The 26,654-nt window shown below is 40.9% G+C and overlaps 1 protein-coding gene across 1 annotated transcript in view; it reads left to right on the top strand.

Annotated features, from left to right (window-relative positions):
• Positions 1 to 361: 361 nt before the first annotated feature.
• The window catches only part of GABRR3 (gamma-aminobutyric acid type A receptor subunit rho3), a gene marked incomplete at its 5' end in the record, with an annotated part of 41,418 nt that continues 15,125 nt past the window's right edge, over positions 362 to 26,654 (top strand). Inside the window, 6 exons of the mRNA XM_084801397.1 lie at positions 362 to 477; positions 10,067 to 10,179; positions 15,920 to 15,987; positions 20,293 to 20,516; positions 23,998 to 24,080; positions 25,217 to 25,357. Coding sequence (XP_084657523.1) covers positions 362 to 477; positions 10,067 to 10,179; positions 15,920 to 15,987; positions 20,293 to 20,516; positions 23,998 to 24,080; positions 25,217 to 25,357 — 745 coding nt within the window. The remainder of the gene's footprint in view (positions 478 to 10,066; positions 10,180 to 15,919; positions 15,988 to 20,292; positions 20,517 to 23,997; positions 24,081 to 25,216; positions 25,358 to 26,654) is intronic.

Genomic DNA, 26,654 nt, shown 5'->3' with positions numbered 1-26,654 from the left:
TTGCATTGGATTAAGAGGATTAGAGCCTAACCTAGCTTCTTTGTCCTCTGAGGATAGCAGCTGAGAGTTTATTAAGTGGGGAATCAAGCATCTTCCTAAGAGCCTTCCCTGGAGAGAGGGAAAGGAGAAAGCATTGCTTTATTTTCCTGGCATTGCCAATGAGGCAGACAGACACATGTCTGTGCGATGCCATTCTGTTTAATCTAAGGTGGAAAGGGGCATCCCTGGAGGTTATGGCTGCTTTTTTCCACCTTAGTTCATTTTTATGACATGATATTGATTTTTTTTTAAAGACACATGGGCAGAAAACCTCAGTAGCTGTGTTGGGGGCAGCCACCTGCAGTCCTTTCTTCTGGAAGACATGGTCCTGGCTGTGTGGTTGCTTTCCTTCACCTACACCTGGATTACATTGATGCCGGATGCTTCTGCCATCAAGAGGCCACACCAGCAATGCCACTCTTCACCGAAACAAGCCCGGTAAGACACAGAAACATAGTCAGCGATGGTTTCTCTCAACAGCTGCCTCAGACCCTCTGGTAACCTAGAAATGTATCTTTAGTGGAAGCCCATCATTGTCACAGTCCCTGTGTCTGAAACAGCACTGACCCATCAGAAAAAAATCATGCGATCTTCCATCTCTGGCATTGTTTAGTTATGTTTATTTGGAGAGCAAATAGTTAAATGTTCCACATTACATTCATATGGACTATCTTTCAATGTAGTTTTCAATGTGGAATGCACTTATTAATAATGATATTTGTTTACAGTTTCTTCAAATTTTGAATTAGTAGTTTAAGAAACAACTTCATTCCATGTCAGTTTTGTGGAGAGCAATTAGGTATTATATTTTAAAGAGATGGCATAAGAAAGCACTAAGACTATTTGTTACCTGTTGAAAACCGTGTTACTATATTTAAAATATCTTTCTGAAGTTCAGCTCCTTGTCGTTGCTATTTTCCCATCAATAACTTGAGATGCCTGGATGTATGCAGGAGAAATCAGTGCATTACAATGACCAGGGCATCACAACTTGCCCAGAGCTTTCTGGGTTTCACTGAGAGTGCCTGAGTTCCCCAGCCTTGCGGACCGCGCCAATTAGTTATTCTTCTCCCCAAAGAATGTCCTTGCAAAAATCTGCCTTTGTTATCAGATTTCTCAAAAGACTTAGGCTGTGAAATGACAGATGTTTGCCAGATTGGCCTCAAAGTCCTGCATATTCCATATTCATGAAACACTTACCACAAGATCAGGAGAAAGAACACATATATTGAACCAATACCTTCAGAACATGCAGGTTTAAAGAAGACAGGAGCTATGGCCTGATTCCTGGTCTGCTCTGTACTTTTTAAATGTATCTTAATTGCAATAGAATTATGTAAATTTTCTCCTCCCCTTTCCTCCCTCTAATGCTCCACACACTCTCAAGTTCACAGTGTCTTTTCCTTTGACTGTTATTTCTACACAAACACACACCACACAGGTGTATACACATATGTGTATGTACAAATATATAAATTCAATCATTTTGTTGTCTGTGTATATATGGTTTCTGGGCTGACTGACCACTCTGTGTTGGACAATGAATAAAGAAGTTCCTCCTTGAGAGAGGCTAATTCTCCCAACAGGTATTATTTGCTCTTTGCCCTTTGTCTAGGAGTAGGACCTCATGAAATCTTCTACCTTCCACATTAATATGTGTACTGATATCACATTGCTCCAGTCTTGTTTATGCAGCCATTTCTAGGAAAAACTGTTTCACAGCCAACTTCCTTGTATTTGGCTCTTTCAATCTTTCCACCTATGAACCATGACAATGGCCAACATGGCAAGATATAGATAAAGGTGCAGTGTCACTCACATGTTGGTGCCAACAGCTGTCTGACTGGACTTACAGGCCCACTCAACAGCAGAGAAAGCATGCCTGGTACTAGAGACTGAGGCAATAGACCTGAGATGACACCAGGTCTTGCTGATTTTTAACTCCATGCTGGGTCCTCTCTGAAGAAATTAAACATTAGAATGTTTTGGTGAATGTAAAGTTATGACAGACTATATGTGGTTTGGGGTTTTGCTTGTTTCAGATAGCTTCCAATATTCATGTAGTTTATTCTATAGCAAATGTTAAATATCATCTGTCGTTGAAAGCAAGAGATTCTTTCAGGCTGTTCTATAGATGCTTAGAGAAGGAAAATATAGATTATAATAAGAACTATTCCATTATACCGGTCCACACCCACGGCACAGTATCTACTGGAAGAGAAGGCATACACCTCGTGCCATCATACACTCGTAGCAGTGGAAGGGAGTAGCCTGCCCCTTTAGAATGGCACATACACAAGACCAGCCCTGTCGACAATCAGTCAAGAAAGGAGGTGACTCCAAAGTCATCTCTGAACTGTTGGCTATCAGGTGCAATCTAGGAATGAAAGAATCACTGTACTCGATTCAATACCCTCTTCTCAGCATCCAACAGAGAGATCCAAACACAGGGTCAGGGTGACAGCCTGGTTACAAAAGAAAACAAATGAGAGAGAAATTTGTTTGTATGGTGAACAGTGAACATCCATGTTGGTGGCGGCGGTGGGAAGGTGGGAGATAAATGTAATCAGTGTGCAAGGTGTGCATGTATGAAGTTGTAAATAATAATAATATTCTTTAAAGCTATACTAACCCCTATACTTATGCCTTATTACATGTTTTTATTAAGTCAATAGGAAACACAAAACCTTTCTGGTAGGGAGGAAACTTTTCCCTTAGGTTAAAGTTTTCTTTTTATTTCCTCTTAAAAGAAAAAAAATTAAAGGTTGTATAGGTCAGGTTTCCTCCTGAGGAAACCCTGGGGTATCTGCTCTCTGAGGCCCAAATGCTTATTTTCCACTTCTGTGTGTAATAACTGAAGAGCCCTTGAGGCCGCAAGCCAGACTATGGTTCATGCAAATTCACAAGAGCTGCTTTTTTGTTCCAGTGAGCAATCCCCTAGGGCGCCAGGGTTTGTGTAAGCCACCAGCCTGCTTCAAAGCAGCTGCTCAGGATGAAACAGACCCACTTTCCCTGAGTGAGCCCAGCAAACCAAGAGCCAGCCTCCAAGATGCTCTCAGCCTTCCCTAGCACAAGTGATAAAGCATTTGGCATTGACTATACGGGCTTGCTTCAGAGAAGTAGGGCCAGGCTTTCCCACGCTTCCATTGTAAATATATATCGCCCGCCACGTTCTCTGCGCGATGCCACCTGGTTGCCCACAGCCAGTAATGGCACAGATGATTAACAATCCTCCCCCTTAAAATGAAAGAAAACTAGCAGAATGGCGATGTAAGAAGGCATAATCTTTGTTTGAAAATCACACGATTTATCCTCGCTGCTTTGCCTTTGTATCAATTATTCAGAGCCCGGCTTTCACGCAGTCAAGGCCTGTATATATTATATTAATTGGGCTATTCGTTTTCATTAAGATTATAAACTTGCTTTCCACCCAAAGATATCCTTTTCTTATGCTAAATACTTTAAAAAGTCTTTGATTCTAATATTCTCCTTATTTTTAAGAATGATGATGGGGGGAGAATATGGATAAGAAAATGTATGGCAAATGAAAATGTCTTTTTTTTTTTTTTTCGCCTGGAAAAAGCATCTGTTTCCACTGTAGGTAGTTATGCTGTCCTCAGACTGTCTAGGCCTACTATAGCTGTATGGCTGAATTTAGTAATTAATAAACTATCCTACAATAGGCCAGTCAATATTTTATCATAGTGTCTTTGTTTTTGTTTGTTTATGCAGACTTAACTGTAACTTATCTAATTGTACATTTTTATGAGCTAATCTTAATAATATTTTATTTTATAGCAAGCTTATAAATCTTCTGGAAACTAAACAGTTGGCCCTTATTACCTGTTTAGAGCATACTCCGGCACAGATCTGTATAGTAATCGACAAGTTATTTCGAAGGCTACAGTCAGTGTGCATTCTGACCCAAGCTAGCACCAGTGTATGAAAGGTCACCCAATATGACTGTGGATACATTAGAACAATTAGCATATTTCTAATCTTTTTCAAACAAGACAGGAACTCCAATTTTCATATTAAATTGTGTAACTTACAGTACCATGTAAGCTACAAATAATGTCTACAAGCCAACTCTAAAATTGGTCCAGTTTCTTACCATAGTTTTCAGACTATAAGATGCACCTGACCATAAGACCCAGTTTTTATAGCAGTAAAACAAGAAAAACAGTAAAAAGACCAATCGGACCATAAGGCATACCCTAATTCCTATGTCTTATGGTATGAAAAATACAGTAATTCCATGAGGGAGTCTGAACCCTCCGCCCTGAGCTCATGGCCTGCTAGAGGCCCAGGTGAGATACAGCAGCTGTCTCCAGTGGAGCACTCAACTTGCTGCCTGTCTCTTGCACAGAAATGTTTGCTTGCACAGGTGTTCCCTTTATAGGCAAAAGGTACTGAGTGCAGCCCACCGTGTGTTCTGTATGGAGTTCAGGTGTTTAGGAGCTGTTCAGGCAAGGCCCTGAAGCTCTCCTCATCCTCCCTAAGTCTTCTTACAGCATCACAGACCTAGAAATAAATATTTGATCCCCAATTAGGAAGGTTTTCTTAGTGCTCAAAAGGGAGGGCAGAGGATTCTTCCCCGACGCTCTACTGTATCGTGAATTTGTACAGTATAAGTTCACAGCCTAAAAGAACTTTCTGGTGTATTTCACATTTTTAAAATAAAAAATAATGTAACTTATTGTCCTGTGCAAGTTTCAATCTGGGCTTCTGAGTTCACTTCTAATAGAGCTTGAATAAGAAAATGTTCATCCTGAGTGAAATCGGTACATCTTTCAACCCTAATCAGAGAAGCACCTTCTTGTAGTAGACAGTAATAAACACAGAGGTCTCCAACTGCACAGTGTGCAGAGAGGGAGCGACTTAGGAACACTCAGACCTAAATGGGAGGTCTTTATCAGGCCGGTCCCCTCCAGGCTCAGGGATCTATGAGGAAGAGGAGGTAGGGAAAAAAAATTAAGAGCCAGAGGTGGTAGATGACACCAAGGAAATAGAACTGGTTACATACGAGTCATAGAAACTGCAACTGCACACACAAATCTGCACAAATTCAAGCTACATGCTTCCAGAATGGAGAAGAAGTGGGCCCAAAGCCCCACCACTATTCACAATTGATACCTACCGGGAAAGACAAAAATTAATTTTCTCCAGCGATTGCCACCAGTTACGTCAAACTGCATTCCAGCACAGGCCTCACGCTCAGGGAGGGTGGGAACGGGAAGATACAAGTGAGGGGGTAACAATTGGGATGTAATGTGATTTAAAAAAAAAAGAATTACAAAAACAGGAGACTTCTAGAGCGACTCTAGAAGATGGATTCAGTGTAGGAGTTTCCAAGTTCAAGTCTTTTTCCCAAAGATAATAAGAAACTATTCTGTAGCTAAGTATGAGTGACCATGGCCTGCGAACATAAATTCAGGTTACCCCAAAATACCATATTCCAATGTGGTCTGTGAAGCTTTTGTTGTTGTTGCTGTTGTTCTGTTTTTGTTTTTTGAACATATGATTTTTATACAATAAAACTATTACGTGCATTATAAGTAAATAATATATAATTACAAATATATATAAAATACAAAGTCAGAAGTTTTCAAAGCAAACACCTGTATTCACGAGGCATTGTGTATCTTTAAGGGTACATGCAAGCTATCTGAGGGGCATGTCGTCACGTGCAATCTCTAAACAATTTCTGGGCTCCATTCTTTATGGCCTCTTTATCGTATTAGCCTGAAAACCCATCACAGTCTCCTTCGTCACCTCCCTCTGTCACATGAGACTCAGTCTCATATCACAAAACACAGGCATCTCCCTCCTTCCTAATCTTGCTCTGTGCCTTCCTGGCAAACTAGAGCTTCCTGAACACAAGGAGACAATTATGAATGTTGGGGTTGAGCCAGTGAATGACTCTACTTTGAGTAATGTATCCTTTCCCACTGGCTTGTTTCCTGCCTTCTTCCTTCAACAAAATTAAAGGAAGAAGAACCTAGTTAATTTGTTAGGTTATAAATCACTAAAAATGATTGTGGGTAGTTGGTCACACAATGCAGCTTTTAATATTATAAGTTAGAAGGAATGTAGATAATTTAGTTATATTTTTCAGACAATACAAAATGTTTTCTTGAAATTCACTGCACTTACATATACATGAACAAAATTTAATATTTTCACCTAAAAAGCAAAAAAAAGGAGGTTATGCAAAACCTAGTTTTCCATTTGTTTGTTTGCTTTTCAAGACAGGATTTCTCTGTGCAGGCCCAGCTGTCTTAGACTCTGTAGATCAGGCTGTCCTCAAACTCAGAGATCCACCTGCCTCTGCCTCCTGAGTGTGTGTACCATCACCACGCAATTCCATTTCTTAAAACATAAAATAACTGGAGAAAAATATACTCCCAAAATATATCATTTAATTAGCAAATTCACTTTCACTAAAGTCTTATTCTTAAGTTTAATGGAAATCAACATTTTTATGAATTATTGTGTTCTTTTTGTATTGGTACAAATATTTAAAAGTTAATATCATCATATATATTATTTTTTCCCAAAATACTTGTATCATGAGTAAAAAACATTCTATGAAGCAGGTATTGTAAATAGAAATTCTAAGAAAATAAATAATAAAATATATTTTTATTTTGTTAATATTGTTTTATTAATTTCATATCACTATTTCATATAAATATATAGCTATATGTAAATTATATAAAATATAGAGTAAATATATTTATATATAACAGTACAATATAATTTTATTGTTGTTAATATGAAAAATATATATTCTGATGTTTTAGCAAAGAATTTATTCATATATTTTAAAATACTTAGTGTAGGTATTTAAGTTTGCTGAATATATTTAAAGGAAGAATGTTCTTCTAAATCATCAATATATAAATATTTTTAAATGTATGATGAAAGAATTATAGAGGTTATTTATATTTGCCTGGAGGATTTACTTTGTAATTTTTAAGTATGTGTGTGTATGTATGTGTGTGTGTGTGTGTTTGTGGGGGGTGTCTGTGTGTATCATTCTATGTGTCTGTGTTTGTACGTCTGTGTGTATCTGTTTACATTGATGTATTTGTATGTGCCTGTGTGCATCTGTGTGTGTCTATATATATATGTGTGTGTGTGTGTGTGTGTTGTGTGTGTATATATATATATGTGTGTGTATCTTTGTATGTGTCTCTCTCTGTGTATGTGTCTGTGTATCTATCTATGTGTGTGTCTCTGTCTCTGTGTGTGTGTATATCTGTGTGTGTCTGTGTGTGTCTTTCTGTGTGTGTGTGTGTGTGTGTCACTGTGTGTGTCTCTGTGTGTCTATATGTCTGTGTGCGTCTGTGTCTCTGTGGGGCTATGAGTATCTGTGTATCTGGGTGCATCCATGTGCCTGTGTGGGGCTCTGTGTATCTGTGTATGTCTGTCTGTCTGTCTGTGAGGGGCTATGTGTTTGTGAGCACCGGTGCCTATGGAAGTAGACATGTGACCTTCCTGGAGCTGAGGTTACAGATGGTTATCAGTTGCCCCACATGAAGACTGGAAACAAAACTCCTGTCCTTTTCACGGTTGTAAACACGCTTACCCACTGAGCCGTCTTTCCAGCTCCTCTAAGTATCTAGTGCAACAGCTATGGTGCAGTGTATAGATTTCTAAGATTCGTTTTGAGGGTACAGCCAGCATATTCTCTTCGCAGAGTAGCTAAGATAAAGGGGAACCAAGCTGAGATTAACATGGGCCACTCACTGCAGGTCAGGGAAGATGAGGGGGCCTGTGCCCCACTGCTGCCAAGGCAGCACTTCCCAGCTGCACTCAGCATTCTTGAAGTTTTTAACCTTAAAATGTATCTGTATTTCAGCGAAAAGATACATTAGTCACATGTCATTTAATTGTCTCAAAAATATCATTAACAGAGAAGTAATATCCACAAATTTCCATCTACACAAGTTACAGCTACACTCTCCTTTTTACAAAAGAAATAGCCAGCTTTTATTAACTATGTGCTGTCTTCTACAGAAGCAAGTTGTCCTGAAAAAAAAATTGTTATAAATGCAAATTTTATATTCCAAGCCTACTGAATAAGAAACTATAGGCAGAGGCCCAGCAAACCAGAAGAGATGGACGCATGCCAGAGTGGACATTAATTGAAAACTACCTCTTGGTATTTGTGTACACGTGTGCGTGTTTGGGGGGTAGGAGGTATTTATATGGGTGCATGTGTACATGCAAATTTGTGGAGGCTAGAGGTCAAACTCAGGTGTGGTTCCTCAGGAGCCTCGTGTCCTGAGACAGGGTCTTTTATTGACCTGGGCTCGCCATTTAGGCTACTGGCTGACAAGCAATCCTCAGTGATCTTCCTGTCTATGTTTGGGGAGCTACAGAAGCACGCCACTGTGAGTCACTTTGGGGGAGGGGTACAGGGATCAAATTTATGTTCTCATGCTTGCTCCGGAAGTACAGTGCTTTACGACTATCTCCCTTGCCCCTACTATTATTTCTTAATAAACAGTTTATCCAAGCTTCTTTTGAGGAAGCATTCTAGGTGTTCAGTTACTCACAGGCTTAACCTATTTAAACATATTGCCTTCTACTCAAAAGAGATTCCTTTGCCCAACCGTATCCATTCGTACTATTAGACGGAAAATATATATCTCTAAGCAACTGAGGACTCAGCCAGAAACACCCCTATTGAGAGATCACGCTGGACCATCTCACAAGCCCTCGTGTATCTCTCCCGTCAGCTGCTTCAGGATCTGAAATTCTCCTACTCAGAATCACTCTCTGGGGTCCAGAAAATGCCTCCAGTGCCAGTGAGAGGGCTCAGCGGGCATCCCTGAGGTTGAGGACCTTGGCTCAATCCCCAGCACCCACAAGATGGAAGGAGACAACAGAGTGCAACAAGTTGTCTTCTGGGTCATGGGAGGCACGTGAAGGCACACACACACACACACACACACACACACACACACACACACACACACACTATAGCAAAACAAATTAGATAAGTGGCTTCCACAACTGTTTTGTTAAATTTTTCATCAGTGGTACTAGGAAATGGTTCCTCAAGCAGAAAAGTAGTCCTAGGGTCCCAGCAATGTGCTTACATTCACAGATGCCCAGAGAGACAGGACTTCACAGAAAGGAGCTGGCCGTGCTGCCTTTGACTATGGAAGGAATGGTGGAAATGAATTTGGCATATTTCACCACCGGGTTTGCACAGGTCCAACAACCCATGAGTCCTGCAATCTGCCATAACCTCAGCCTCTTCCCACGCTGTTTATTCTGGTTCTGAAAACCCTGTTTCCATCAGGGTTCTGTGATGGTTTTACTTGCTTACTGCTTTGATGCGGAGATCGGTCAATCAGTGTCACTCTACTGCGTGTCTTATTCAGATGCTCTGTCTCCTCACGGGCTGCCTTAGCTGACGTGGACGGCCTGTGAATACAAACTTCGATCACCTTCTCCCACCTAAAATTTCTCATCCAACAAACATAGTCTAAGAATGACGTCTGTTTATGCATTAAATCCCTTTTCGTCCGCTATTTCAAGTATTCTACAATTAGTCTTTACTTCACCCGCTCTACCCTTATATAACAAAAAAACAAATGTTGACAGACCTTTGGCTTACTCTGAACTAACGAAAGGAGTTCTGTTTACTTCAGAACACGCTATGCTAAGCAAGATGGCTAATGGTGAAAAATGTTTGTATCTTAAAAGCATTTTGTGCTGGCTAGTTTTATGTCAACTTGACACAAACTAGAGTTACCTGAAAGTAGAAAACCTCAAATGAGAAAATGCCTCCATAAAGTCCAGCTGTAGGGCATTTGTTAATCAGTGATGGGTGGGTGGGGCCCAAGCCATTTTAGCGTGGTGCCATCCGTGGGTCCCGGTTTTGCAAGATAAGGATGCCTACACCAAATAAACCCTTTCTTCCCCAAGTTGCTTTGGTCGTGGTGTTTCATCACAGCAGTAGCCACCCTAACTTAGAAATATATGTATGTTTTTTGGGGGAGTACAGCATACGGGAAACCAGGATGAGGAAAGACGACAGTACTAAAGTTTGGCCCCTGAAACGCGAGCAGTTGCTGCATATCGAGGACCACGATTTCTCCACGCGGCCTGGATTTGGAGGTGAGTGTTAGCCTCAGAAACTCACGGCAAATGTCTCCCTCAGGAAACAGCAAACAGCGTCATTTCTCCTTAAGAGTGTGGCTGCTGGAGGCCTTCCCGTGCTTGCGCCAGCGCTGCTAATGGGCTGGATTTTCAAAAAATAAAAATAAGGAAGAAGACATGGAGAGCGGAGTGGGTAGGGTTCTTGTCGAGATCCCGTGAGGGAAAGGGCATTGGTGTGGATATGATCAAGACACACTGTGGGGTGTGTGTGTGTGTGTGTGTGTGTGTGTGTGTGTGTGTGTGTAAAACTATCAAAGAAAAAGTAAAATACATTGTTTTAAAAACAAAAAATATTCATTTTTCTCCTTTTGAAACTCTTTTTCTTTCTCTCCCTCACTATTTCTCTGAATTTCCACCAAAAGATGACAAAACCCTTAACTAATATTTATTTTCAATAAGCTGATGCTCACACCAGGAAAAAAAAACTTCCCACGTATGGATAATATAATATACAACACTGGTTCAGGTTTCTGCAATTCTGTGATTTCTAAAAATCCAGTCACTTGGCGTTGGATCCTTTATAACCGCTAGAGGGCGCCGGTCGCACGTGAATTGTTAGAAACTGGCTACAGATGTAGTTGGAAGCTGTCCGAGATGCGTTCTTCTCAACAGAAATTCAAGATTTTTTTTTTTAAAGGCTATTATGAAAGGTACTGCTTTACTGGTTTCTTTCCCAATATGTTTACTATCTGTATACAGGCGGACTGCTGGCTTTTGTGTGTTAATTTTGTATCTTGATAACTTTGCTGCAAGTGTGTATCAGCTTATCCGATTTAAAAAAAAAACAAAAAACAAAAAAAAAACAGCCGTCGGCATTTTTTATGGTGAAGTCCAAGAAAGGCTTCCTCCTTTCCGACGCGTGCTGCCTTCTCCTCCATCAGTTGTCTTACTGCTCTAGCTAAGACTTCGAGCCTGGATCCCTCAGTTAAATCGCTCCGTTGTAGAAGAGAAGGTTTTGTGGTTTTGCTTTGAGGGACTTCAGCAAGAAAGAGAGAGAAATGTCTATACTTGTTAACAGACCTTAAAACAAACAATTCACAGACACTTTATTGTCCAATATGTTCCAAGGGATAGCAGAAGCACCAGTGTGTTTGTCTAGGCTCTGGAGCTCAGACCCAATGCGGGCTTCTGAGTAGAGTCAACACTGTAGCCGCATGCCCAAGCGATATGATGCTGCAGAATGCTAAGGCTGCACCCTCCTTTCAAGGTAAAATACTTTTGCCTTCATCCTCCACCATCCTCCCCTCCAGAGAAACGTAGGATGGGCTTGAAATTCCCTCTTCGCCTGATCTGTTAAACTACGTTAAGATTTTTTTTTTAAGTGATACTGCCTTCTTAAATTATTTTTCCTGGGGCTACTTTATGATTATTAAATCTACTATTGGAGCATTAGTCTCATACTTAGTGACAGATGGCATATCATCTCCCAATTAAGAAATTCTTCTGACCATCGTAGGCTGGGCTAAATGGTGTTCAGATGGCCTGTTCAGTCACTCCGGCAGGAAAAACTCATAAATGCATTTCCTCCGAGAAAGAGGCGTTACCCTTGCTTTGCTCGGCTTGAACAGAAAAGTGCCTGCTATGGTGACCCATTTCTCTGTTCTCAAATGGCTGCCTTCCTTTGGGAAATCAGGCTACGGGATGCGAAAGACAAGCTTAATTTATGCCTCCCCCCCCCCCACCCCCCACCCCTGCTCTTTTCTACTTGTCCACAGCAAAAGCTCAGGAACATACTTCTCTCTAGCTAAATGTAACTTCAGCACTTCTCTTGCCTTAATGTGTTTTCCTAATTAGGTTTAACATTAAAACCAGCTGCTACTGGGCTGGTATTTAAAAAAAAAAAAACTTTTATAAAGCATTAGAAGATTAATTGACTCATTATGTGGAAACAGGAGGATGTAAATTTAGGGAGCTTTTTGTTTAACTTGGGTTATAAATTGCAGCTCATTTTCTTTATTTACGTCCTCCCCCCACCGTGTCTCCTATACCTAAAGGCTTTTTGTTTCAGTTGTCCGGATGATGATTGCTTTGTTTCTAGAAAGTCAATTCAGCATCTAGACTCTGGCTGCTGAGTTGAGACAAAAGCTATGATTATCAAAGCCCCTTGTGAGCTCTGAATATCACAGAAGAGGCCTGGGAGTCAGCGGACTGGCTCCCTATCCCCACCACCACCTGGCTCCGGATTTCAAACAAGTGTTGTTATTTAGCCACACAAGTTCATACAGTGGTCAGGTGGGGGGGGGGGCGCATGCTCACCAGTACCTATCGAAGTGTCTGCGAGGGTGTGAGAGTGTGAGATGGCACTTTGTAGAATGTATTGTAAGGGTACAACAGAGATTCATAATTTCTATTTAACCCTAATTAGTCTACCTGCCCTGACAAAAGAGCCTTATATACATAAAAAGGTCTCCAAATGTGTGTTACCACCTAGTTAGTGATGCTTGGGAGTTAATCAAATAATATTTAGTTAACTTTTATTTGATGTCACCTATAAACTTGGCGGGGGGGGGGGGGGAGCAGTTCTTTTAAAGGTATTACTATTTATGATGCTAAGTCTCCTGTTGACCCAGCAGAGGGTAAATGTTAGTTAACAGAATGTTTGAATGGGGTTATGGGCAGGGCTTGGTATGCACCCCTTCATCTATTCTCCCAGTAGCCTTATAAGGCAGTATTTGTTCTGTTTATAGATTACTGAGCGGAAGTGTGAAGACACACAAGAATTGCAGTCCCACTTTGGTTTTATAAGACTACCCATGCTGACGTTTTAATCCTGTGACTAATCGTCACTTTCTCTAAGAGAAAGTGTCACTCTGCTCCTTCCCTGCGAAGCAGTGACATTTGCAGGCTTGACGATACCCTAACCCTCCATGTTGCTTGTACACCCCCTCACCTTCTACTTAGCCCGCAGGTGGCAGAGCACGGGGTCTTGCACCCTGGTGCTGGGCGCCCTTGACGTAGAGCTCAAAAGAGACAGACACGAGGCCGGACAGCATCCACAGAGGCGCCTTGTCTGTGGAATCTGAGGAACTCATCTGCATATAACAGTATCGATGTGAGTGGAAGAGAAAATAAATAAAAGATAACAGGGACTCGGCTCAAATGAGCCATGCCATGTCTTACCTCCGCCATACCAACAGCCTTGAAATTCCAGTCGGGTGGTCAGCAGAGGTGTGAACAGATCATTGAAAGTTAGCTTTCTAAGAGTCTTCTCGGGAGAGCCGCTGATCTCCCCATAGCTTAAGGGACTGTTTCCAAGCCTGCCACCATGACCTGAGAAGACACCAGCCTGTGCGGATAGATAACTCAAGTCCATTGTCGGAAACGACACAGCACTTGCATACGCCCTGTATCTGTTCTTCCCGTATTCTTCCAGCAAACTCTAGATTACTTCTCATGCCTTGTACAGTGTAAGTGCTTTGTAAATTGTTCTTAATAAGGCTTGTTTGGAAGATAGTGATGGGGCAGGGGAGTAGTACATGTTCCCTCAATGGCAGTTTCGAATATCTTAGCTGAAGTTGATTGAATCTAAGGATGTGAAACCCCTGGGCTCAAGTGGCCAATTGCCTTTAAAAGATCCTGAATCCAAGCTGTTCTCTGGTTTCATCAGAAAACGGGTGAGAGGAAAATACTGCACGTGTGTGTGTGTGTGTGTGTGTGTGTGTGTGTGTGTGTGTGTATGTGAGAGAGAGAGAGAGAGAGAGAGAGAGAGAGAGAGAGAGAGAGAGAGAGAGAGAATATTGATAACATATATGTTTTAATGTATAATAAAGAATAGTGCCCTACATTTTCAAAAGGCATAACTGAGCAAATGATATTAATATACTAAGGTCCAATGCAGACTATGGTCTATAAACTGTACTGTTTATAACCTGCAACGGGACCCTTTGAATATCTCTGTGCAGATTTTCTAGTAGAAAAAAATCAAACTTTGGAGATATTTCTTACTCCATAATATGTAACAGTGATGAAGCTGCGTTCAAATTCTCATCTGTGTGACGCTGTTCACGCTTCACTCGGGACATTCTGCCACCCGTTCCAGACCCTTCAAAATCTCATCCCCTCGAAGTATTAGCATTAGTGGCAAGATTTATTCGCCATGAAGGGCCACACAAGCGCTCTGGATGAGATGTTCTCATGAATTTTTATTTTGATTATTAATTCAAGTGAAAGGGCAAATGCAAAATCACCAACGCTGAGCCCTGTGAAGAAATGATACTAAGCTGTTTTTGGGTTCATGCCTAGTCGAAATCTGCGGGAGGCAGTGCTATTTATAGGATTGGTGTCACACAAGTTAATTGATCCAGTATGTCAGGAGGATTGTGGTTAGGACACAAGCAAGGCATTAATAAAGGGCGAGACATTTGATATTTGAGTGACAGGCCAAGTGCCTGGCTAGCCGAGACTCTTCTAAATAACAAATGATAACAAACAGAAAGTGAACCTGGTGCTGATAAGAGTAGCATCTAGGGTTAATGAGGTCCCAGAAGGGTGTCAAGGGAGGTGGCTTGTTCCAAAGCGTAAAGTGCATCCAGGAGGTGGCTGAGCTGGGTGCCTGTGTGTGTCGCACACAATGCACTCAGTCATTCTTTAGCCAAGTATAGAAGCTTTTCAGGATGCACTCATCTAAATCCCAAGATCTTGAATAAACAGCGGGGACTCAGCTGTGCAGGATTAATCTGTATTTGTTAGTTTTGAGTTTTCATTTTGTTTTGTTTTGTTTGTTTGTTTGTTTAACTAGGCCAGGCAATATGATTTAAATGACAATGACTTACTATGGTAAGAAAATACATGCAGAGACTGTGCCTAAACATATGGATTGTGTCAACATAGATGCAGATCAAATTTCATACCCCAAACTAAATGATAAAGGCCATCCCCTACACACATACACAGAGGGAGGGAGGGAAGGAGGGAGGGAGAGAGAAGGAACAAGAAGGGAGGGAGGGAGAGAGAGAGGATGTTGAAATTAATTCTTAGTGGAACTAGAAAATTCTGTCTGGCCTGCCCTCTCTTGGTAGCTGTTTACACTTTCTGGGCTTAGGAACCCCAGTGCTGGGGCCCCAGGTGCCAGGGAGTTTGCAGTCTACTCACTGTCTGAAATTGCTTCCGTTTCTAGGTGAGTGAATTCTTCCCCAGCGCTGCCTGTGGTTGCTGATCTACAAGGGGACAGGTGTGAGTCTGCAGCCTTGGTACAGCAGTCAAGACTTATCTCTAGGCGGCCCACCACTGTATGAGTGAAAAGGGCTGACACTAGGGGCAGGAGAGAAATAGGTTTGGCATTCCAAAGCCAAGGACTCTATAAAACTCACTGAACTGTATCATACAAAATGCACAATCCTCTTACATATATTTCCAATACACTGTTCCTCTTTAAATCCATACTAACAAAAAAAATGAAATTACAAAATTGGAGACACCACTTCTATAATATTACTTATTGTACAGGGAAATCTTTGGGACTTTCCAAGCAAATGAGCAATGGCCGTTGGAGTAGCATTTATTCTTGCATGTGCCTTGGTTATTATGTTTGAGAGCATGATAAATGATCCGATAGAAAATAGGCAAAATGATGAATAAAAATTATTGGAAATTTTGATAATGTTCAATTTTTTTTAAGAATGGTCTTTCTCAGTTTTGGAAGATGTCCAAAATGATTATAATGCACTTCTCAGTAAATTATTCATTTTTCTTTCTAAAGGTTCCCCAGTGCCGGTGGGTATAGATGTCCAGGTTGAGAGCATCGACAGTATTTCAGAGGTCAACATGGTGAGTTTTCCCATAGCACATTGATCATTTTATGAAAATAATAAGGTAATAAGTTCGAAATTATTTGTTTTTGGATAAACCATTTCAGGCATGTATGTTACTAATCTTTCCTTCTTTGTACCATATTACAGTGCTTTTCTCCCTTCCTACTTCCTTTGCTCCCTGATTACACTCTCATCTTTTTCTACCCATTTCTTCTTTACTTTCTCTTGTCCATGGTTTCCTGCAGAATATCATGGTAACTGTGCTGTCTGTCACAGTCTTACTCAACGTGTTTAAGAAAACCAACCATACACCTTGCATACTATGAAGTGTCAGCCACACGACCTGTTCATAAAATGACTGACAGACTGCTGTGCCAAGCTTTATAGATTACTTCCAGGTGTTTTAGTTAATATTAATTCTGCTTGTTTGTAAATAACTAATATCAGGACATTTTGAAACATGGCCATTCTATTTAGCTCAGAAAATTTTGCTTATCCCGTGGTATGTTATAGAAATGCAGAAAAGTTTGATGTTTTATTTTACTGTGTGATACATATATTTCCATTTTTAAAATTACTATTTTATTTATTGTCATGTGAAAATGGATATATAATAATTTTATATACATATGCATATTGGAAGCAAAACATTTAAAAAGACTAAATCGTTGGGGGTTTTTCTTGGTGTTTAGCCTGTTTTTACCATTTTTAGCCATTTTTATATTTTCATGGCCTCAACCATACTTTTTCCATCTCATTTTCCCTATTTTTAATGGATAATGACTTTCTCTTCTTAGTCACTTTCAAAATAGTTTTTCATTTAAGAGATTTTTCAGCGAAATATGGAGAGGGGTGAAAGGGGGGCTTACTGTACAAGACACCGTTGTGCTCATCTTCTATGAACAAGCACTCGCATGTTTGTCTTACCTCCCGTTTTATGTTAATTTATTTATACAGTCTGTGTTTTGATGAGCCCTTTTCCTTTATGTTTGCATGCTGCATACAGAGCCTTTCTAAGACTCACTGTTCCTTTCCTCGCTTTTACCTAATGGCTGCCAACATCTGTAGGAGGCAGAGGAAGCCCTGAGTGAGGGAAGTCCCAAGTAACTGTGTGCTGGTGACGTGAACCCGAGCTTCAGACCCACGGAGTGATGGCAAAGCCTTCTTCCTGGGAGCTGACGTCAGAAGGAAATTGCACAGCCTTCCCTTCCATCCACGTGTGAAATACTGACCGCATGTGCAGAAAATGTCCAGCATTGCCTTATCCCTCCGCCAGCATTTAGCCTGAAGACCGCTCCCCTACAGAGATTAGCTAAACCTGTCCCCTTGGTCCAGCTGTATACTATAAACCCCCAGCAGGCTTCCTTGTCCAGCTGTAGGCTACAACTCTGCCACTCCATTCAAGTTTATGTAACACACAAGCTGAAGGTGTAGGATGCACAGCTTCTCCAGCGGAGAACCCAGACCACCTGGTCCTCAGATTTTTTTTTTCCTGTCCCTGTGTGTGTTTGCCCTGTCATCATCCTCTGAAACACAAACATCAGGTTTGTTCCTGGAGTCGTCCACCACCCCTACACCCGTTTTGTTGTCTCTCTTGTCCTCTTTACATGTGTTTCTTTCCTTTCGATTATGCGTGTGTGTAAATGAATACTCTTAACAGACACACAGCACCAAGTAAAGGGCAGCTTCTGAGTATATTCTGTACCCCCTGTATTTATTTCATTTTGGATACCTTTACATAGCTCCTGCGCCCTCCTGTTGGCCCTAGACCCAAGGCTCTGCCTCTCTCTTTTCATTGAAATTACCCAACTGTTTCTTAGCATTATCTGAGATTGCAATTTAGCCTGACAGTAATCATCCTTCCTTTTCCACGTTAGACATCACAGCCGGGACTTTTGTCCTGGGGTGTTAAAACTGTTTTAGATTGAAATGTCAAAGTTGTGCATTTTATGAGGCATGCATGTATAAAATATACAGTTTTGTAATCAACACATAGCTATCTTCTCAAGAAAAAAAAAAACACTGGACTGCACAGCACAGCAATGTTTATCTTCAGTGACTTCTGAGTGACACCATACCAGGACTCCCTGCCCTGCTGGGAACCTGGTCCCCTTTTATCTATCTTTTCCCACCATGCTTTGCTTCCGGAACCCTAGTAACTAACACTCCACTCACAACCAGGACAAAGCCAACTATGTTAGATTCCACATGTGTGATACTCGCCTTCAATAAAATCAAAGAGTACTTCCTCCATCAGTAGGAATAATTAAAGTATTTTCCTTCTAAATTTTGCCTCTATCTGAAAAGATTTTGTTATTATCTACATACAGTAATCATTATACTTCATTCCCTTTTTAAAAAGCTTTCACATGTGTATGCTAATGAAATTCCAACGGTTGCCTATAGATATTTTAAGTAAAAGTTTTTTATATGTACTCTATACCATATACACTTATTTTTATAAAATAACTTTGAATTTAGCTTCTACATATGACTAAATATGCAAATACCACAATTAAGGGTAAAGGGTGAGAAAATAAACAAAGCCAGACTCTCTTAAGAAGCTGAAAAATTTAAGTTCTTGGGTCATATCATATCACCCTTTCAGGTCTATGTGTGTGTGTGTGTGTGTGTGTGTGTGTGTATTCCTTCCCCTAAATGAAAACTCCAGTTGCGAATATTCCAGATAGATCTATACAACATTTTCTATGACCCATCCATTACCTGTGTCCCAGTGTAGGCTTAGAATGATCTTCTTCAACATCTATTTAGTTCACCAAGACCTTGTTAAAAACCCTTCGTTTCCCCAGCCCTTCCCCTAATGACAGTGCCGTGAACTCCCTACAACAATGGCCCGATCTACACTGTCCTCACTGTTCCTGACTCAAAGGCTCTTATTAGTACTTCCTATTTGTCTAGTGGAATCCTAAAACAGGATTTAAATAACATTGAAGTCATTTACAGTGACCTAGACCACATGTAATATTCCTCTAATCTATGAACCCCAAACTGGGCATCATCTTTCATCCCTAAATTGGGTTTACTTTGCAGGCCATTCTCAGCTAAGCCTAGGCTGGCTTCATCATACCCAAGTTAGAACATACGTTATGATATGAGTGACCTCCACCTATTGTACCCCAATTCATGCTACTGGTTAGCTTTTTAAATTACCTTCCATCCTTTCTTGCCTTACTCTGAATTCCCTTTAACTTCTGTCTCATTCTCCACTCAGCAAGCTTTTCAGCTTGAACCTTATGATGGTGTTGGCTAATGGAAAAGCAATTGGGAACTTACTTGTGATTGACGGAGACATCTCTTTTGTTTGAACAATGAATGCCAAAGTCTTGTTAGATAAAATCAGCTCAAGAAGAGTTAGATTTGGGTTGAGAAAGATGATGAAACAACTGTGAAAAACATTATTAGTATCCAGACCCAATGACACATGTGATGACAGGAACTTTCTTTTTAGCCAGGCAAAATATTAAATGTAATATCTAAATGCCATGCAAAATTCAAACTCTTTAATGTTTGTCCATTTCTTTTTTGTTACTGTAATATTAGAATAGGTTTTATCCCTCATCAGCCCCTTGGGCCACATGAAACTGGATGTTAGCATAGACTTTACCCTTCATCTGCCATATTGGTTCAGGTATTGTACACAATGCCAGTCCAGACCCCAGAGGCACACTGAATTGGGAGCACCGACAACTAACTTGTAGGGAGTGTACAGCTTAACACAGTGGACGTTCTGAACTGCCATTTCACAGTATCCTTCCTATCTTTCAAGCACGGAGTGGTTACCATCTGAAGTCTTGAGCCTCCAGCTACTTGCTTTCCATTAATAAATGCTGTGTTCATTTTCATGTATTCAGTTTGAGAGATCTGTTTTTTTAAGAATGATTATAAACTGATGAATATAAAACAAATTTGAAGGTAAATAGTTATATAGTATAGCATATGCTATAGATCCAGCGCTCAGGAGGCCACGGTAAAAGGACCCTGAGTTGAGATCTAGATTGTGTTTTAATTGTAGAACTACGTTTAAAAAGGAGTAGGAAGCGGAAGATAAAGAAAGGAAGTAATGAAAGAAGAAAAAAGAAAAGAAGAAGGGTGGAAGAGAATGAGAAGGCAGCATCAGGAGTAGAGGAGGGGAGTGAGGAAAATTGAGGGACTAGCTTCACCCTACATCTACCTGACGTTGCAATGCAAATGGTAAGGTACAAGTCACAAACACCTCGGCTTCTAGTGAGTTCATAATACCGAAGTGATGATCTGAGCACTGTCCCCGCTGGTCCTCACTGGTCCCTTTCTCTGTGCCCAGGACTTCACGATGACGTTTTATCTCAGGCACTATTGGAAGGATGAGAGGCTCTCATTTCCCAGCACTACAAACAAAAGCATGACCTTCGATCGCAGATTGATTCAGAAAATCTGGGTGCCAGATATCTTCTTTGTCCATTCTAAAAGATCCTTCATCCATGACACAACTGTGGAGAACATCATGCTGCGAGTACACCCCGATGGAAGCGTTCTCTTCAGTCTCAGGTATGAGGGCTCCCTTTGGCCTTTGGCTGCCTTGGACCACAGCCATCTAACCAAACTTGCTGAGTCTCACTTCAGACTAAACTAACAGCTCTGCTGTCAGGCCCATAATGCTGAAGCCTGGGGCGCAAGCAGGGTATGTAATCTTATCCACTTCTGTTACCCAAACTTTAAGAAATTGCTTTCTGGTCTGTATAGTCCCACTCCGGGATATATTATTTAGACAAACAGAATGGAGCTGAGCTCTGGAAATCCCTGAAAGTCTGACACACAATTAGTTGTTTAGGTATGTGAACCCATTTCTGCTAACCAACTTCTTCCTTTCCCTGTACTCCACCAAGGAGTTTGGAATCTTGAATTAGCTGAACGATTTCTTCAATGAGCCCCTTCAATTGACATATGAAGATATAATCAAAATACAAGTAAACATAAATTCTCTCACTTGCTTTTTGTTTTAGTTAAAACATGTATTCCAGCTCTTCATCTTTAATGATTCACACTTTATTTTAGCCAAATGGGTTCAGTGCATATGGAGTGGTTTATAATAGAAATTCTAAAAGCAGTTTTTGAAAAGTTCTGTATAGCCCAGCAATTCGGCTTCTTTAATGCCCTAGAAATCTGAGACAGGATCTAAAATGGGCTTAAAAACTGAGCTCTTTATCTTTGTGAATTGTAGGAGTTGGTCTCTGGGGGAGAAAGGAGGATCCGTCCAAATGTGATTAAATTAACAATCTGTTTGTTTGTCTTGTTTTGTTTTGTTTTTAGAGACAGGGTTTCTTTGTGTAGCCCTGGCTGTCGTGAACCTTTCTTTGTAAACCAGGCTGACCTCAAACTCAGAGATCTGCCTGCCTCTGCCTCCTGAGTGCTGGTATTACAGGCATGTGTCACCACACTCAGCCCTATATTAATAATGTTAACATGGGTAAATGGTCCTAGATTATCTGTCCTTAAATGCAGTGAAAGAATCTTTATAATAGAAAAGGAGAGGAAACCTGATACACACAAAAGAAGAGTTGACAATGAGATCCCAAGCCAAGGACTGGTGATGCCAATCGGTATAAGATGAATGGAGTTTCCCCTGTGAAGTCTTACAGGAGTGATCCTGGACCAGTGATACTGACTGGATCTCTGGCCTGCAGAACTGAGGGAAAATGAATTTATGCTGTTATAAGCTGTTAAGCTTATGGCCATTTGTTATAGCATCAGTAAGACATTATCTTTGTTCATTAGCAGCATCATTCACAGAGTAGCTACCATTAGCCACTTATAAAAAGCTAGAAATACAATCAGTGAACAATACTGCTTTCTACGAGACTCATAAGTACTAGTGTCAAAAGTCACTAAGAGTTGAAAGCAAACTTACCAAAGAATCGGCTGTTTTAAAGTTGCTTTGGTGAAAGGACAAACGGCAATAGATTAACTCTGAGGATCTTATTTACCTTGCATATTCTAATGTCTGTTTGGCCCCTGTCAAATGGTCTCCATTGAAGTAACCTTTAATCACTTGGACTATCTTCCCTGCTGAGAGCGTTTCTGTTCATCTGGAGTCTATGATCCATACTAGAACGAGAGAGAGAGAGAGAGAGAGAGAGAGAGAGAGAGAGAGAGAGAGAGAGGAATTTAGAGATTGAGTTAAAGATACATACATATACATATACATATACATATACATATACATATATGTATATATCACTGTATCACTGCCTACAGACCAATGTCACACTTTCCAAGGACAGCTGCAGACTTGCTATGATCTCTCCTGGACTCAGCTTCCTTCTCCTTCTCTAGTTATTGTTTTAATCCTCACTGTAGTAAACTGTAGTGTGCCTCACTCAGGTTGTACCCAGGAGCGTCCTGGCTTTGCTGAGTCTGTGGGTCCTCTGGGAAGCTTAACCCTGGAGGGAGTCTTGGAGATGCCCAAACTCAGGAGGGCTCAGAGTTTCTGGGAGCAAAGCTCTGCCACAGCAAAAGAACCAGTCCGAGCACACAGCCAGGTCACCTGGTACCAGGCTGAGTTCTGAAGCCGCCCAACCAAAATCTTCTTTGGGCATTTGCTCATTCATGTGTACTGTAAAGCAAGTGGTATAAAGGACCTCAGAGGACACTTCCTTGTAACAGAGCAGACTAAATATATTGTTTGCACCCAAGGCCATCCATGCCCTTCCTTTCTTGGTGCTTTCACTATTGACAATAAAATGCAGGTCACAGAAGAGAAAATGTTTCCACTTTTCTGATTAACTCGGGGGGGGGGGGGCACCACGGCCAGGAACATCTGCTGCCTTTGTTTCTGCAGAATTGCTCAGGGCCTTTTAGGAGCCTCTGATCTGCTATTGTGGCTACCACAGCGCTCACTTTGAGGCAAGATCATAGTACAGCAGCCTCTGCCTGGAGCCTGGAAAATCCAGGAGAATATAAATTTTTAAGGGGGAAAAGCCTCATCAATATGCAAGCTTTTGCCTTAATAGTTCCTGAATTATGTATTATGCACAGGGATCTATCACTAAACATGCTGCAGGCTTTTGCCTCAGTCCTAGAAGGAAATTTTCCAGTGCTTTGTGAAGGAAACTTTTACCTAAAGATTTGGATGATCACCACTTCAACTCTTTTTTTTTTTTCCTAAAGACTACTAAATTTTGCATCTTCTAGAAAGCAGAACATATTTAAATCCACTCACAGGCATTTGACTTTAAAGTATTTTTCTGAAAAGAAAAAAAATTTATCAGAGCCAGAAAATGCCAAGGGGCTAAGCAGGAAACAGTGAGATAAGCACTAAGTGTAAGAATTCACTCACCAGTCTCTGTCTGAGGAATCCCCACCCTTCTGGGTTTTCTTTCTTGTTATTTGGACAGAACATAGTTAGGCCTGTTTCTCATTATCCTTGAAAGACACACAAAGCAAGCAAACAATGAGAAGCTTTATTTATTGCTGCACACTAGTTGAGCCATGTGAATAAATGATCACAGTTCTCTCTCTCTCTCTCTCTCTCTCTCTCTCTCTCTCTCTCTCTCTCTCTCTCTCACACACACACACACACACACACACACACACACACATATTTTATTTTATCTTATTTTTTAAATTTTTATTTTTTTACATATACATTTATATTATTACATATATGTACAATAAACTACCTATAGAAAAGAGACCATGACATAAATCAGGAATTATATGTTACTTTCTTAGTGTTTTGGCTATTTGTATTTGACAGCCTTGAAGAAAACATCTTTCCTATCTTGGTGCATCTAAAATTCTGAATGTAAATCAATCTCCATCACATCTTGTCATTATCAACTTAAAACATCTATCTAGACCTAAAAACATCTTAGCCCCTAGACAACTAAACTTCATTGTAAAACTAAGCTACCTGGTCTTCAACTCCATCAGAGACTTGAGAAGGAATAAACTTGATTACCTGAGTATACACGGAGTGCAGGTTAGTAGCTTTCCAAATGAGAAAATGTCTTTCTTATTCTGTTTACAGGATAACAGTTTCGGCCATGTGTTTTATGGACTTCAGCAGGTTTCCTCTGGACACTCAGAACTGTTCTCTCGAGCTGGAAAGCTGTAAGTCTTTCTGCCTGGGGAAGCAAGTCTGCATAGCCATTGGGACACACATTCACACACTCACACACTCACACACTCACACACTCACAGAGGAGTAGGCATGTGCTTAGCAATCATTGAAGCATCTTATTATATGGTTCCATCTTATCATATTTTCCAATTATATGGTTTGGCTTTTCAGTGTTACACCGCCTCTCTTTTTTCCTAATAATGATAATAGATTGTCTTTCAATGAGAAGATTCAAGGGGGAAATGCCCTGGTAATTAAATACTCTGATTTTTCACAGTAGCAATAAAAAGGCAACTCCTTCAGAGGGTGCGTTTTCCTAACACTGGCACTGATTTCCCACATTTGGAAAGTCCACAAATCCGATAGCTGGGCAAGTCTCAATCCTCTATTGAATGTGTACAGGTTCCCCAGAGGAACCCAGCTTGGAGCACAGACTCTGTAGTTGACAGACAGCCTGTTAAGGGGCCTATGGCCCAGCTCCCTGTCAATTACTGCTAGCCAGCATTTTCTTTTGATAAGACATCTTAAAAGTTGACTGCAGTGGTTTTTTTTTTTTTCTGTCATATGACTGAAACTCTGAATCTCAACAGATGCCTCATACACAACTGTTGTTTCTAGCTCTGGTACAAACACTTTATAACACAAGAAAAGAAGAGTCTTTACAAGCTGAGGCTCATTTTAGAATTTCAACCCAGAGAGGTACAGCTAAAGAAACTGAAAGGCACGGAATAAACCCACGGAGGCAGGACAGGGGCCTTGTCCTGAGGCCTGGCTCAAATTTTATATCAGAACGCACATCGGAGAATTGTAAACATCACAGAGGGAGAAATGCCTCCATCTTGCCCATCTCCACCCTCCAGATTTTGGAGATGAAGGTGGGGATGGTGTTTTGCTTTGTTTCCTTTTTGAAGAAGTGTGGGTTTGTCCAGTCTCTTGGAAAGTATCACTATTTACTTACTTACTTATTTATTTATTTATTTATTTATTTATTTATTTATTTAAAATATCTTTCAATACACAACACACGGAAGCCACTGAACCTGGAACTAGGGATACAGAGCTATATGAAACATGGCTACAGGGCCTCACCCAACTTCTAAGACAGGAACCGTCTGCACTATTTCAGATGCCTACAGTGAAGAGGACCTAATGCTGTACTGGAAACACGGCAACAAGTCCTTAAACACGGAGGACCACATTTCCCTGTCTCAGTTCTTCATTGAGGAGTTCAGCGCATCTAGTGGGCTGGCTTTCTATAGCAGTACAGGTACAGCAGTAACGCCCAGACAGTGTTTGGCAACTATTGAGCACCTACTGTTTGTGAAGTAAACATCCTTCTCTCCCCCATCATGCAAACTCTTCCAACAAGATGCCTTGATTCTACTCTTGGCCCCTCCATTCTATGCTTAGTAGAACATACACAGTGACCTGTCCAATAGGGAAAGCACTGCTCAAAGCCCTTTCCAGCCCGGAAGCTTTTAGTGTCTTTCCATCACATTTAGCACCAAAGTTGGGTTTCTCAACTTGGTCTACAACTGGTGTGCTGTTGTGACGTCACCCCCACCTCTGCTCCTCCATCATATTGTCCTCTACTTCCTGCTTTATTATTCTTAGACACTCTCATCTCGTTTCTTCTTCGTGGCTTTGCTCTGCCCCTGCCTAACTCGGGACCAACTGCCTGCGTTAGGCAGAACTTTGTGAAATATTTCGCCACGTGCTGATATTCCAATTAGGCCTTCTAAACTAAGCGTCTTTCCTTACTATTCCTTATCTCCTTTTGTCTTTACAGCACTTACTACTAGCTGAAAAAAGATGCCCCGTTGTCTATTGTCTAAGTTTCTCTTTGGAAGGAGGCATGGAACTCTATCTTCCTCGTTATCTATTTCTTCCCAGATCCTACGACATGCCTGGGACATGATAGGTGCTCAATGAAAATCAACTGACACATTTGATTTAACAAGATGCACTGTTGCCCTAAAGAGAAAATCTGTTTAGAGTTACAAATACAGTATATACTCTTCACTGCAATTGATAGACTCCTGATTTGGTAACATTCATTCCAGCCAATTTATAAATTGATTTGGCTGTTAGCTAAAACTAAGAGAAGGCTCTCTCTTTCTGACCTCCCCCACAGCACCCCACCCCAAAAGCCCTTTCCCACCATCTTGCAAGTTACCAGCACTCTGTGTCATTTTACGCAGATAAAATATCATTTGTGGTTTAAAGGAGCTGTGCCCAGGCTACAAAGTGTGGCTGCAGCTGGTTCGTGGGGGTCGGAGCTGCCCTGGCTGGAATCCTTCCCACCTGCTCAGCCTTGGAGCATGAGAAGCCGATTATCTATTCAGAAGCCTGTGTCTTAAGAGTACAACCAAAATTTATATCTCAAAGAAGCTAACTGCATCCCTGGGACCAGTGGGTCTCTAGCTATTTAGATCAGGGAGGAATGTCTGATCCAGCCTGTTCACTTGCATTCTTTAACATTCAACAACCGACGCTATTAATTTTAATCCTGCTCATTGCATTTTCTGCTATGCAAATAACACATCCTTATGGTCCGTGATCAT

The sequence above is a fragment of the Acomys minous genome, assembly GCF_964271855.1.
Source record: "Acomys minous genome assembly, chromosome: 11".
NCBI classification, from domain to species: Eukaryota; Metazoa; Chordata; class Mammalia; order Rodentia; family Muridae; genus Acomys; species Acomys minous.
The sequence above is the reverse complement of the archived record's forward strand: the minus strand, read 5'-3'. Positions and strand labels throughout refer to the sequence as shown.